The sequence below is a fragment of the Pelobates fuscus genome, chromosome 9 (assembly GCF_036172605.1).
Source record: "Pelobates fuscus isolate aPelFus1 chromosome 9, aPelFus1.pri, whole genome shotgun sequence".
NCBI classification, from domain to species: Eukaryota; Metazoa; Chordata; class Amphibia; order Anura; family Pelobatidae; genus Pelobates; species Pelobates fuscus.
In genome coordinates, this window is record NC_086325.1 from 29,397,556 (window position 1) to 29,411,735 (window position 14,180).

The window sequence follows — 14,180 nt, forward strand, 5'->3', positions numbered from 1 at the left end:
CCCTCCTGGTAATATGTAAAAATAGAAGCGGCCACTTCCTAACCCCCTCCCATGTCCTCCGTCACAATAGCATAAGGGAGATTAAAATCTCCTGAATGCTGCGAGTAGTGACATGTCTAATAAACAGTGAGCAGCCAGGGTGGGGGCCCTAAATGAAAATTGTCCCCCACCCATGGGTGGGAGCTAAGTGTAAATACCCCCTACCCTCCCCCCAGGTAACTAGGGGGCAATTAGTCACACCCCCAAAAAAATTTTTTAATAAAGACCTACCTACCCCCCTCACCTTAAAAATAGTAAGGGGAGGAGGGGGACTAAATCCTTGTAAATAAAAAATAACCATTTGATGTCTTCTTTTTCCTAAATTTTAGAAAATCTTTCAGCCCCAACAAAGGCCAAATAAAAATCCATAGTACCCGTCAAACTTATCAAATAAAATAAAAATCAGAGCGCAAAAGAGGGCATGGCGCAGACTGAGCTCTGTAGGGCGGGGAAAGGCTTATAAAGCCTTCCAACGCCCTGCAATTAGGCTTAGAGCACTCTGATTGGTTGATTCTAAGCCAACCAATCAGAGTTCTCTGACAGGTAAATGAAGAGACTAGGTAAGTCCCTACATTTACCTGTCACAGCACTCTGATTCGCTGGCTTTGAATCCAATCAATCAGAGTGCTCTGAGTAAATTTTATAAAGTGTGGGAAAGTTCTTTGGGATTTTCCCATGCTGTGTAACACTCTGAATGGTTGCTTTCAATCGACCAATCAGAGAGTCCCGAATTTTGTCTTAACACGAATGGACGAACTGCTCTTGTTCTGTTAGGATGAAATTAGGTAGTTTTGCCGGCGTTTGGGAATACGGAAAGGAGGCATCGCGAGAAAACGAAGGGAAGGCGAGAGTTGTGGGAAAATTTATCTCCGCACACTTTGCTCCTCCACTGGTCATAGATGCTCAGGCATAGGAAACCTCCATAAGACTTTGTCTTATGTTTTAAAGAAAACTAGAGCAGACAGGAAGAAATGAAGAACAGATCCTGAGAGAGGGAGAGAAGAGGAAGTGATTAAAGAAAGGTAAGTTCGGCATAACAGTGCCGCTTTAAACTCCCTCATTGTGTTAACCTCTGCCACTTTAGCTGGAAGGCTATTCCATGCATCCACTACCCTCTCTGTAAAGTATTACTTCCTGATATTTTTAAACCTGTTTCCCTCTAATTTAAGACTATGTCCTCTTGTTGTGGTAGTTTTTCTTCTTTTAAATACAACGTCCTCGTTTACTGTGTTGATTCCCTTCATGTATTTAAATGTTTCTATCATATCCCCCCCTTCTCATCTTTCTTCCAAGCTATACATGTTAAAGGACCACTATAGTGCCAGGAAAACAAACTCTTTTTCCAGGCACTATAGTGTTAATAGGTCCTCCCCCACCCTCATGGCCCCCATCCCACTGGGCTGAAGGGTGAGGAAGGGGTTAAACTCTTACCTTTCTTCAGCGCCGGGCTCCCTCGGCGCTAGAGAAATCTCCTCCCTCTTCCGACGTCAGCGCTGCATGCGCAGCAAGAGCCGCGCGCGCATTCAATCAGTCCGTAGGAAAGCATTACTCAATGCTTTCCTATGGAGGTCAGCGTCTTCTCACTGATTTTCACAGTGAGAATTGCGGAAGCGCCTCTAGCGGCTGTCAATGAGACAGCCACTAGAGGCTGGATTAACCCTCAATGTAAACATAGCAGTTTCTCTGAAACTGCTATGTTTACAGCTGCAGGGTTAACCCTAGATGGACCTGGCACCCAGACCACTTCATTGAGCTGAAGTGGTCAGGGTGCCTATAGTGGTCCTTTAAATGGCAAGGGAACTCACATTTGGAGAATCCCTGCTTTCAGTTCATCCCTGTAAGAAGCCAAGCTGTAGCTAGGCTGTGCAATGATCTTTAAGAGGTTAAACATGTAACCCCTGATTATATCTGCCACACCTGTCTTCATAGTGCACCCAGCATCATGCACTGACAGTTTGCCATTCCCAACATGGCCGCCCGTACGTACTGGCCCATGCCACCAATCCGTGACGACATACGCTTGACATTCACAAGATGGCCGCCACGTTACATCCTCCCCCCATTGCCAGTCTCAATGTGGTGGCCGGATGTCGCTCTCCTGGTGACGCACGAAGGGTGACCGGCAGCGTGAAGATGGCAGAGGGAGAGCGGGCAGCGGATACCGGAGGCGGGGAGACCGGAGAGAAGACGGCTGAGGAGTTAAAAGAGAAAGCCAACGAGTACTTCCGGGGTAATGGCTCCCCCGGCATGGGGTGTGTGGGTGACCGCGTGTATAGCTGCCACACTGCACTTCACTGGGGCGGCCGAAACGTAGTCCGCCCCCAGCAATGCTACAACCACAACTTCCATTGTAGCCAGCCAGTCAGCCCTATGGCTGAGAGCTGGGATTCTCCAACAGCTGGGGAATAAACTGTCTATCCACCCCAGCCCCCAGGGCATGTCTGAATAATATATACACTGAGCTGGTATAATATATATATATATATATATATATATATATAGTGTGTGTCTGTATAATATATACACTGAGCTGGTATATTATATATATATATAGTGTGTGTCTGTATAATATATACACTGAGCTGGTAATATATATATATAGTGTGTGTCTGTATAATATATACACTGAGCTGGTAATATATATATATAGTGTGTGTCTGTATAATATATACACTGAGCTGGTAATATATATATATATTAGTGTGTAAGGTTTATTTTAAAAGGAATTTGTGTTCTGCTTTTTGTTTAAAAAGATAGTGTGGGGTCTGACAGAAAGCTAGCACAGCGTAGTATGAAGCTTTATTCCTAGATGCCCACATTTCTCATGCAGACTAGCTTCTGGTCATGTCTTTTTGTGAATCCAACTAATTTGCATGTTTGAAACTGCATGTTCTCTTCATGAGTTTGAGGGACGATACACACCAGACGCTCATACAACAGAAGAACCAGGAATGACTGACATCTAAACCTCTCCTTCTCTCCTCTGAGTTGCTTAGTTAATTCCCAGTCGCTGCAGCAAACCCGCAAAACTGAGAAAAAGTATTCTTGTGTCTTTTTAATACTGCCATTTTCTATATTCCACAGACTGTGGGAACATTCCTGTGCGTGTAATACATGAGTGTCAATATAATGATATGATATTATATATATATATATATATATATATATATTAGATACTTTTGCAATCTTCATATACGTTGAATGAATTGTGCAAATCACAGCTACAAATGTCAAGGTACACTTGACATGAAAGATGTAGAAGTAAATGCCAAACATTTGTGGCTGCAGAGCATATGCAGATGAAAGTGATGACCAATTCAAATCTATGGTAAATGGCCATATTCATAAGGCAGGGTCCTCTTGATTTGCTCACTCTTTGACTTTTACTGTAGTGTAAAATAGTTTTGATGTATTTCTATTTAGAATCACTTTTCTTTGATCCGCAAAATCTTCAAACCAGCACATACCTAAAATGAGTAAGCAATAACACATGGATTTTCTGTTGTAATAGTACACTTAATATCTACACGCAGTTGGGCTAGCGGTACATGGATTTTCTGTTGTAATAGTACACTTAATATCTAAACGCAGTTGGGCAAGCGGTACCGCAACAACATGAGTAGCAGATCTTTTGCAACAGGATTCCTGCTGAGCAGGGCAACATATATGCCCAGCTATTTCTTTGAATAGTATGGGATGCCAGGAGTGGCTGAATAATCTCAGCCACTTCCTCTTCTCGGCACAAGATTCAGGTATTCGGCAGTGGAAAAAGTAAATCTATAAAAGTTTTTTTGTTTTGTTTGTTTTTACATTTTCTTTGTAAGCGTTCTCTTTGGAATAGTGTTTTGTTACTTTCCTTCCCCTCTCACTAGCTATAAAGATCAGGATCTACCCTTTTTTTGGCTCACCATCCAATTGACTGTCCATTTCAGTGAACACTTGTGAAGTCCTTAGCATGGTTGGCAGTCAGTCCCTTTTGAATGTTATTTCTGTATTTCATAATTTGTACAGCATTGCTGCATATGTTGAGCAAATAGTGATTACAAGATAATTACCATTGATGCTTAATTGTATTGTATTCTTTATTTAACGCTGCTGTTCACATAGTCTCCAAGGATATGTATTCTGGTTGCTAAGACACATTCCAAATAAATACATATTCTACTTAGGATGTGACACAGTGTTATATGAGGCCCACATGCCTAGTGTAAGAAAATTGTAAAAGCAGATAGCCTGGTGATCTAGCGATGTGCCGAAAATATCCCCCATTTCTGTTCAGTAAGCATACGCGTGAGCATAAGGAAATGTCAGGGTTCATAAAATATATCATTAGCATGCTTCTATGTCAGGGTTCATAAAATATATCATTAGCATGCTTCTCATAAGCGCTCATACCAGGTTACATGAAGCATCTTGTGTTCCGTGGCATTTCCTTTATATATTATAAATGATCCCATATCCTTGTGAGAAGGTGTCATTTAGTCTATGCCACGTAGTGTGAACTGGCATTTGAGGCAGGAATGTTTCAGTTAAATAACACGAACGCTGTGGACACATCCAGTCCAGGAATGACATTTATACAGTACAAATCCATGTTGGTTTAATCCTCCTGACCCAACCGTTCTAATGCTCCATAACGGAGTTATTACAGTTGTAAACATCCAGCAAGCACTAGGATTGCAAAATGGCCATGGTTCCTGCAATCCATTCACAATTCGGAGTCCAAAAAGAGGTCCATCAAACCTTTTATTGGTAGAAAAGCGCTACAAATTTTACTTGGGTCCCACAGCAAGCATTGTTTAAATCTAACAAAAATTTTATCGAGTTGCAAGTCCTGCATAGTACAGTCAGTCTGATGGGAGGACATGTCCCTGATTATAATCCCATTGTACAGCGCTATGGAATCTGATGGCGCTATCTAAATATTAAAATAATGTTATCATATGTTCTGTAAGAAGTTCTAGAGAAGGCAGAGGTTGCTCACTCCATGCTATATATACAATACAGAGGCTCACTAATAGGAATGCAAGTGCTGCCCCCTGTTGGTGGTGGCTGATTGACTGGAAGTGGTGGTAGGATTCTATTCACTTCATCTCTTGAATTAAGTGCCTTCGCATCTTGCCTACTAAATTTCCTGTGAGGTATTTGTGGGTGATCCGCCTGGCTGCCACTCTTAAAGGGTTACTGTAAGCACCATCACAACTTTGCATTATTCTAAAGGTAATAATTCATAGAGCACCCGGGGTCGAATGTCAGTACTGAGATAATCTATGAACTGCCCGCTGCAGCTTTAAGACTGTCTTCCAGAGGTAGCTAGAATGCTTTGTTCCGGCTGCGAATTTATCTATTTTATCCACATGCACAAGTTGGGCTGAGCAATCTCTCCAAAACCATGACATTTAGTGGATCAACTCCACAGTTAAAATTCCAGAATCCCAGAAACCAATTTCTCTTACGTTTATGGGTTTCTTTACAAGTTTCAAGTCAGAATTACACACCGTTTTCAAAACCGACGGGAGACCTGGAAAATGCAGCAGTTTGGATTCCCTTGAGAAGAAATATTACCATGTGATTTCCTAGAGACTGAAAATTTTAAAATGTAAATTAATGTATCTCCAATGTCTGGTTCCTTTTCAGTGAAGGATTATGATCGGGCTGTGGAGTATTACACAAAGGCCATCGCTCTGAATCCAGATACTGCAATATACTATGGAAACCGCAGCCTGGCGTATCTCCGCACTGAATGTTATGGCTATGCTTTGGCCGATGCTTCCCAGGCTATTCAACTGGATGCCAAGTACATCAAAGGCTATTACCGGCGAGCAGCCAGCAATATGGCCCTGGGGAAACTCAAAGCTGCCCTGAAGGATTATGAAACGGTCAGACTCTCTGCCAGAGTGTGGAGTTCTATGCTTCTCGTAAACTGTTCCAGTGATGGTTAGTCTGTGCATTGCAGATGTTGTGGACTGTATTTCACATGATACTTATTGGTAATGTAGTCCTCAGCCGCTCTAATGGAAAGATTAGTTGTCACTCCTTTTCATTCTTTTAGTTTCCTTCCTCTTGTGCATTTATTTACTTTGCGTATTTTTGTTTTATCTTCTACGTTTCTAGCTGTATTTAAAAAAACAATTTCATGCCACCTTGTCTTCATTTTACCCCAGGTGGTTAAGGTTCGTCCCCACGACAAGGATGCCCAGATGAAATTTCAGGAGTGCAGCAAAATGGTTAGACAGAAGGCGTTTGAACGTGCAATTGCTTGCGACTCGAACAATCGCTCCGTTGTTGACTCCTTGAACATTGAAGGAATGAGTAAGTGGTGGAATTGGATAATGTGAACATTAAACACCCGAGAAAGACTTTACAAAATAAATCTATGCAGATGTGGGTTTATGTATATAGAGCGGCAACATTGGCATCAATATAAATTCTTTCTGCAACTACTTAATGTATATTGCCATTCCTTCCATCAACCTTTGATTGAACAGAATGCCTCTGTAACTTACAGTGTATCCTCTGGCTGCTTCAGAAGTTCCCCAGGTTAAGAAGCTCTGATATAGGGTTATGTTTACAAAACATCCTGTTGGAAGGACTTGACAACCAACATGCAAAATATAGCCCAAAGTAGATGTTGGGAGACAAACCGATCTCCAAGCCAGCTTTTTAATGTAATATTTTGTGATTCCAAATGATTCTGGGCACAATTCGTGAGTGCACAGTATGAATTAAGGATGAGCTGCTGCCTCCTGTTTACACACCTCTTTCCATCTCTCCAGCTATTGAAGATGAGTACACCGGTCCCCAGTTACAGGATGGCAAAGTCACATTGGATTTTATGATAGAATTAATGAAATTTTATAAAGATCAGAAAAGGCTTCACCGGAAGTGTGTATACCAGGTAAATACACGTATCCACATTTGATTTTGTTGTAGTAAGACTCATCAGATATAAACTGTCAACACTATTTGAGAATCTAGTAATTTCATTAATAATTATTTTAGTTTAAGCATGGACTTGTTTTACCAGTGAGTCTTTCATACCGATATTCCAGCATGTTTTTCGGGAAACCATGAGATAATTAATTTGGGTTTCTACCATTGCTGGGTTGGAAGCTGTTTTTGTTTGGGCGATTTCCCATGTGTAGGCTCTTGAAGTGCTGTGACATTTCTGATATGTATCTCCCTGACACATAAACAACCTGTGTTTCCGCCTTTGTCCCTCTTCTTGTAGATGCTAGTACAGATGAAAGAAATTCTGTCGAAACTTCCCAGCCTAGTGGAAATCACACTGGACAAGGTTAGTACAAATCGTAATAAGGACAGTAACATCATTTTACTTTGTGTGTGTGTGTGTGTGTGTGTATATATATTTATTTATTATGTATGTATGCATGCAAATAATACATTGAATCAATGCATCTCTGAGGAAAATTCAGGTCCACATGCAGAGCGTGGAGATTCCGAACGGCAGTGCTCAGTTACATAGGCTGAAAAGAGTCTTGCGTCCATCAAGTTCAGCCTTCCTCACATTTGTTTTTTGCTGTTGATCCAAAAGAAGGCAAAAAAACCCAGTTTGAAGCACAATTTTGCAACATGCTAGGAAAAAGATTCCTTCTTGACCCCAGAATGGCAGTCAGATTTCTCCTTGGATCAAGCAGTTATTACCCTACATTACTTCCTTTCATGTGTTTTTCCTACTGTGCAGCACTGTGCCAGGAAGCACCCGCACTGAGGAGTGCCCACACGGAGGTGTCCCTAGGGGCAATGTAAACACTGCCTTTTCTCTGAAAAGGCAGTGTTTGCATGAAAATGCATGTAATGATACTCACCAGAATAAATACATTTGAGCTGTAGTTGTTCTGGTGACTATAGTGTCCCTTTAAACTCTGGAAAACAGCAGGAAGCGCCTCTTGTAACTGTCTGGTAGACAGCCACTAAAGGGAGTCATAGTACTGCATTGCTGCTTCTCTAAAACTGTAATGTTTTACATGGCAGGATTAAGGGGGAGAGGGACACTGCATCCTTGCCACCTTAACAAGATGAAGTGGACTGGGTGCCTATTGTGTCCCTTTAGGCACACATTATTATATATACTTCCTTTCATGTGTTTTTCCTGTCCAACTCTTCCTGTTTTCTGCATCCTTAATCTCATCTTTTATAATTTTTTTTGCCAGTCTGAACAGGTGACAGTCTGTGGTGATACACATGGCCAGTTTTATGATTTCATGAATATATTCCAACTCAATGGGCTCCCGTCTGAAAGTAATCCATATGTATCCTTAACCATATCCGTAATGAAAGCACGTGACTCCTCCTTGATCTATACTTTGTACCTTCCTTGTAACTTTCACTACTATCAGCACCCTTTTTTTTTTCCAGCTCCTGGGTTTCACGTATTGCCTGGGGCCCTTTATCTGTAGCTCCTAGCTTTCACAATCCTTTCCTGCCCTTCTACATCTCCTGGTTCTTTCATTCATCTCCTAGTGCCTTTGTACTGCAAACCCCTTCCTTTCACAACCCTCCCCTGGGGCCCTTTTGCTGTAGCTCCTAGCCTTCGCATTCCCCCCCGGGGCCTTTTTGCTGTAGCTCCTAGTCCTCGCATTCCTCCCCTGGGGGCCCTTTTGCTGTAGCTCCTAGCCTTCGCATTCCTCCCCTGGGGCCCTTTTAGTGTACCTTCTAGCCCTCGCATTCCTCCCCTGGGGCCCCTTTTGCTGTACCTCCTAGCCCTCGCATTCCTCCCCTGGGGCCCCTTTTGCTGTACCTCCTAGCCTTCGCATTCCTCCCCTGGGGCCCTTTTGCTGTACCTTCTAGCCCTCGCATTCCTCCCCTCGGGCCCTTTTGTTGTACCTCCTTGCCCTCGCATTCCTCCCCTGGGGCCCTTTTGCTGTACCTCCTAGCCCTTGCATTCCTCCCCTGGGGGCCCTTTTGCTGTACCTCCTAGCCCTCACAATTCTCCCCTTGGGCCCTTTTTCTGTAGCTCCTAGCTCTTGCATTCCTCCCCTAGAGCACTTTTTCCGCAGCTCCTGGGGTCCTTTTTTCTATTGCTTTTGACTCACATTGCTACCTTGGGGCCCTCGATCTGCAGCTCCTGATGCTCACATGCCTCCACTAGTTGTTTGTTTGTTCCTGAGTTCCTGCAGATATTCAATGGTGACTTTGTGGACCGCGGCTCATTTTCAGTGGAGGTTATTGTGACACTATGTGGCTTCAAACTACTTTACCCAGCTCATTTCCACCTACTACGAGGTGAGCCCAAACCCTGTTACATGTCTATAACAATGTTACACCTCTCACTCTCAATCATCTCCAAATATAAAGCACCTCTATCAATTCCTAATGTTTACTTCATCTCCACGGTCACTACAAACCCTCACTGCAAGTCTTGGTAGGTCCCAAATCACCTTACACAAGTCATTGCTCTGTGTGTGCCATGTACATGCTCATACAGCTTTTGTGAATAATTGTAATTTAAAAAAAAAAAAGCAGCTCTGCCTATACCGTGTGTGTAGTTGGCAATATTCAGCACTCCAGATGTTGTGGACTATATCTCCCCTGATTCTTTGCCAGCCTTCTGACTAAGAGCATTATTGGAGATGTAGTCCACCCTAGGTGATATTACAGTGCCAGTTCCTATTTTAAACCATCTGTTGCTGTCTGTAGTGGTTATGGTGCTTTTAGTGACTCATTATGTTTAATATCCCATAAAATAAATTCAGGCAGGTAATATAAGATTATTAAAAAAAAAAAAGAGTGGGGAAATAGGCGCTCACTAAAATAACTATATATAAGGCAGCAGTGAACCAGCAGGAATTCCCAATACTCGCTAATAGTGACCAAAATTATAAAAAACAAAGTAGTAAACCGCGCCAAAGTAGTATAAAAGATGGATAAAAAGTGATTATGGCATATACATACATACAGAGATTCCAGTGGTATAGGGATGTGTATAGCCCTCAAAAGAAATAAAATACAAAACAATAATACTGCAATACGTCAATAATAAAAGTACATAAATAAACTGTTAAAAGACTAACTCACACTTTGCAGAGCTACTAAGAGCTCTGCCGTACAGCGCCTGGACGGTACAATCCCCTTCTCGGGATATAAGGGTGATGGTACAGTGCGGTATCCGGTTCTCCACAATCGTGTATATAGGAAAAAATAACAAAATCCAGTGGTACAGTAAAAAGATGGTATATAAATAAAAATAGGTATCCTACTTACAATTTCCAGAGCAATGCCTTGAAGTCTATATTTCTTTTTATATATAGCTTTTATTTCTATGTATTAAGTTCCAGTTTTATTATTACACTGATTGTTCCTGGTGCATCCTGAATCCTGCTCACTTCTTAAATCCTTTGGTGGGGATCATACCACCACACGCTGCCTATACCAGAGCAAGGCATTGCTCTGGAAATTGTAAGTAGGATACCTATTTTTATTTACATACCATCTTTTTACTGTACCGTTGGATTTTATTATTTTTTTCCTATATACACGATTGTGGAGAACCGGATACCGCACTGTACCATCACCCTTATATCCCGAGACGGGGATTGTACCGTCCAGGCGCTGTACGGCAGAGCTCTTAGTAGCTCTGCAAAGTGTGAGTTAGTCTTTTAACAGTTTATTTATGTACTTTTATTATTGACCTATTGCACCATTGTATTTTATTTCTTTTGAGGGCTATACACATCCCTATACCAGTGGAATCTCTGTATGTATGTATATGCCATAATCATTTTTTATTTATCTTTTATACTACTTTGGCGCGGTTTACCACTTTGTTTTTATAATTTAGGTAGTATAAGTTTGAATTTATACCCACTGTGCTGGCAGAATTCCTTTAAAACATATAGGGTGAAAGTGAAGCTCACTTACTCCACCTTTAGGATGGTGCCAGGATATGCACTATGTGACATTTTTCCCCATTCACGTGTCATACTGAGCACATTATAAATTGATGGATTATATCGAGTGGTTTCTGCTGGCACATGGCTGTTTAATCAGTTAGCAAACGCCTTTCAATGAATCTATACCTGGCATGTCTGTTTTTTCATGGGTTTTAAAAGCACACACAATAAAGCAAGATTATTCCATTAGTAAATTTATGAATCGTGCCTTCTGTTAATGCACTTTATTTCTTGAGTGTTTTATCCTAAAACAATTTTCGTTTTTGTTTTTTTTCTCTCCCCTTCTATTTCACTAACATTCCTCTTACCCTATGAGGTCTTTTTTTAAAGTTGGGTCTGGCATGAAAGCTACTTATAAAGTTCTTTTCGCACTAATTTTATATTTATTTATTTTTATATCCAGGTAACCATGAGACAGACACTATGAACCAAATGTATGGCTTTGAAGGCGAGGTGAAGGCCAAGTACTCTAACCAGATGTTCCAGCTGTTTAGTGAGGTTTTCCAGTGGCTGCCGCTGGCAATGTGCATTAATAATCGCGTGCTGGTAAGATGTGCAGTTACTGTTCATTTTATATAGAGCATTCTCTGCTGCCGGGTTTCATGTATCCCCAGGATCTGTGACTCATAATCCTCTCACTGCAGGTACTTATTGAGCAGCTATCATAGTAATTACACAGCGACACATTACAGCTGTAATTTCTGTGCTGTGGTTATGGCATTCTCCGCTAAGTAGTAAAATAAACCTTGACATATGTCAACACGATCCACCAGACCTCATCATTCATAAGCTCACAGGTCGCTGGGAGCTACATTTACAGGAGGAAGCCAAACTTGAATCCTTAGGGCGCCCAGTACTCTGGTTTGCAATGCACGGAGCACACTCCTGGCATGCCATGTTAAGCAGAGTATATTGTTTGCTTTTGGGAGAATAATGCAATCTCAGGCATTTACTGGAAAGTCTTTGTTTAATTATACTCTGAAATAAGCTTTGTTCTTAAACTGTTTGTATTAACTCTGTAGATTATGCACGGAGGCCTGTTCTCAGAGGACGGAGTAACTTTGGATCAAATCCGGAATATTGAAAGGAACCGTCAGCCTCCAGATTCAGGTGGGTACAGTGCAGTCATTATTAAATCTTTTGGTTTTCTAATGTGTGTTTCCTGTATAGCTCCAACTTAAATTTTGTCTTCTGCTAAAAACTTTGCACCCATTTGATGCAAATAAAGATCAATATACACCAAATAACCTGCCCTAATTACTATGAAAAAGTAAAAGGTATTGTTGCAGGCACCACAACCAACAACACGTGGGGACCATTTAAAAACCGTTCGTGCACCCTGGATCATATTCCTCTCTTGTTTATCGTTACAGGGCCAATGTGTGACTTGCTGTGGTCTGATCCCCAACCACAGGTAAAATACAAATTTATTTTTTCCCATTTCAAATCCTCAAAGCTTGTTTTGTCCTTGCAGATGCACGAGACTTTGGATTTCCCCCAAAATAAGCTGAATCTTTCTCTTCTCAGGACGGAAGGTCTACTAGCAAGCGGGGTGTGAGCTGTCAATTTGGTCCAGATGTTTCAAGAAGGTTCCTAAAAGAGAATGGTCTTGATTATATTATACGCAGTCACGAGGTGAAACCCGAAGGATACGAGGTGTGTCACGATGGGCTTTGTGTGACTGTCTTCTCCGCACCCAACTACTGGTGAGAAAGGCCTCTCTTCATACTTGTCACGTGCACTCTCATCAAATGTTTCTGTCTCTCATTGTTTCTATTTTCTTGTTTTAGTGATCAGATGGGTAATAAAGGTGCATATATACATCTCAGTGGTTCAGACCTAAAGCCCAAGTTCCACCAGTTTGAGGCAGTGGTGAGTCTTCTTTTGGTTTACAATATGGAATAAAAAAAACAGAAGTCCAAATTTGGGGTGTCTATTATGACATTTCTTTCTCTTTTTGCTAACTGGAGCTCATTTCTCCCTTCCCCTCACAGCCGCACCCCAATGTCAAGCCAATGATGTACGCAAATTCTCTGCTCCAGATGGGAATGATGTGAGGAGGTTTCAGGCAATGGTGCTCGCACTGCAGCTGCTCCCCCACGGAGGGGAACTTCGGAAGAGACTGAAAGAGTTGCTCTGTATTTTTCCCCATCTCCCCCTCCACAGTTGGAGGTGTTACAGGGAAACAAAAGGAATATTTTTAATACTGTAAATGAGGCAGAAGTACAAGGGGCAGACAAGAGTTTGGGAGTGTTATTTCACGTGTTAGCTGAGGGCGGGATGTGTGTGTGTGTGTGCGTGGGCCTTGCTGTCTGCAGTGAGTGAGACGTGTGGCTGAATGTGTGTGTGTGTGGGTCATATCAGCTAGAAACGCACAATAATCATATCCCTGGTCCCTCCTGTATTACATTTCCGTATATCTTTACCCTCCTGTATACGTTCCATGTGTGCAATACCCCCTCGCGCTGTCTGTAATTTACAAGCTTCTAATAAAGATTACAATCAACTTCATATCTGTGCTTGTAAATGGGAAGGGGAACGAGTGAGTGCACCACATGGCGCTCTGTTACATTGCCCATGTCTGTCATACTATATAAGGGTTCTGTATTAACATCGTCATTCATGCTTCTCTAATACAAAGCTATGATTCAGGTTAAACCAACACCCCCTTCTGGAGATTGCAATTCTGAATTCATTTCCCAAAGGTGAATGCCATCCCATTTAGTTTCAAACTTGCAATTTAAAGATTAAGTAATACATGATGCAATAACCAGTTTCTAGTTAACTAAAAAAATAAAAATTCCAGAAAGTCTTGCTCCTGTTGTTAAATTACTGCCATTTACAGGCCTTGACCTGTTGCTGTTACCTCTTTACAATTAACCCCTTAAACTGTCCTTTCAGCCCATATTGGCTCCACAATTATAGGTGGGAAAAATACTGGAGTCCATCCTTTCTTTTTTTTTTTTTTACATTCTTTATTTATTGAGTTTTTCAAGTCATAGTGGGAGACAGAAAAAAGAAAGGGGGTGGGGTGGGGTTTCAAGTATCAAGTTACATTGTATGACATATGCAATAACAGAGCGTTGGACCCGGAAGTAGGTCGGAGTTAAGATCGGTGTTTTACTTGTAACTTATGCGCCATCAACTCGCCGTATGTCCGCCTGGGCGGGTCTCATTCGGAGGCTTGGGGTATGGCTTGTGTGTGCAATATGCAATATAGGTGAGTCT

General features: G+C 41.8%; 1 protein-coding gene across 1 annotated transcript; it reads left to right on the forward strand.

Moving 5' to 3' along the window:
• The first annotated feature begins 2,058 nt into the window (after positions 1-2,058).
• Positions 2,059-13,463, forward strand: PPP5C (protein phosphatase 5 catalytic subunit). The gene is made up of 13 exons (XM_063431788.1): positions 2,059-2,269; positions 5,677-5,918; positions 6,204-6,351; positions 6,816-6,937; positions 7,271-7,336; positions 8,214-8,312; positions 9,180-9,285; positions 11,356-11,498; positions 11,975-12,062; positions 12,326-12,366; positions 12,480-12,658; positions 12,743-12,824; positions 12,947-13,463. Exons 1-13 carry the CDS (start codon positions 2,074-2,076, stop codon positions 13,007-13,009), a joined length of 1,575 nt encoding a protein of 524 aa, XP_063287858.1. The 5' UTR covers positions 2,059-2,073; the 3' UTR covers positions 13,010-13,463.
• Positions 13,464-14,180: the final 717 nt, after the last annotated feature.

What these genes read in the sequence shown, in the direction of transcription:
- PPP5C (XM_063431788.1), top strand. Translation starts at nt 2,074, where the DNA reads ATGGCCGCCACGTTACATCCTCCCCCCATTGCCAGTCTCAATGTGGTG. An exon ending in TCATTTCCACCTACTACGAG is followed by an intron (nt 9,286 to 11,355) that starts GTGAGCCCAAAC and finishes TTTTATATCCAG; the next exon opens with GTAACCATGAGACAGACACT. An exon ending in GGTCTGATCCCCAACCACAG is followed by an intron (nt 12,367 to 12,479) that starts GTAAAATACAAA and finishes TTCTCTTCTCAG; the next exon opens with GACGGAAGGTCTACTAGCAA.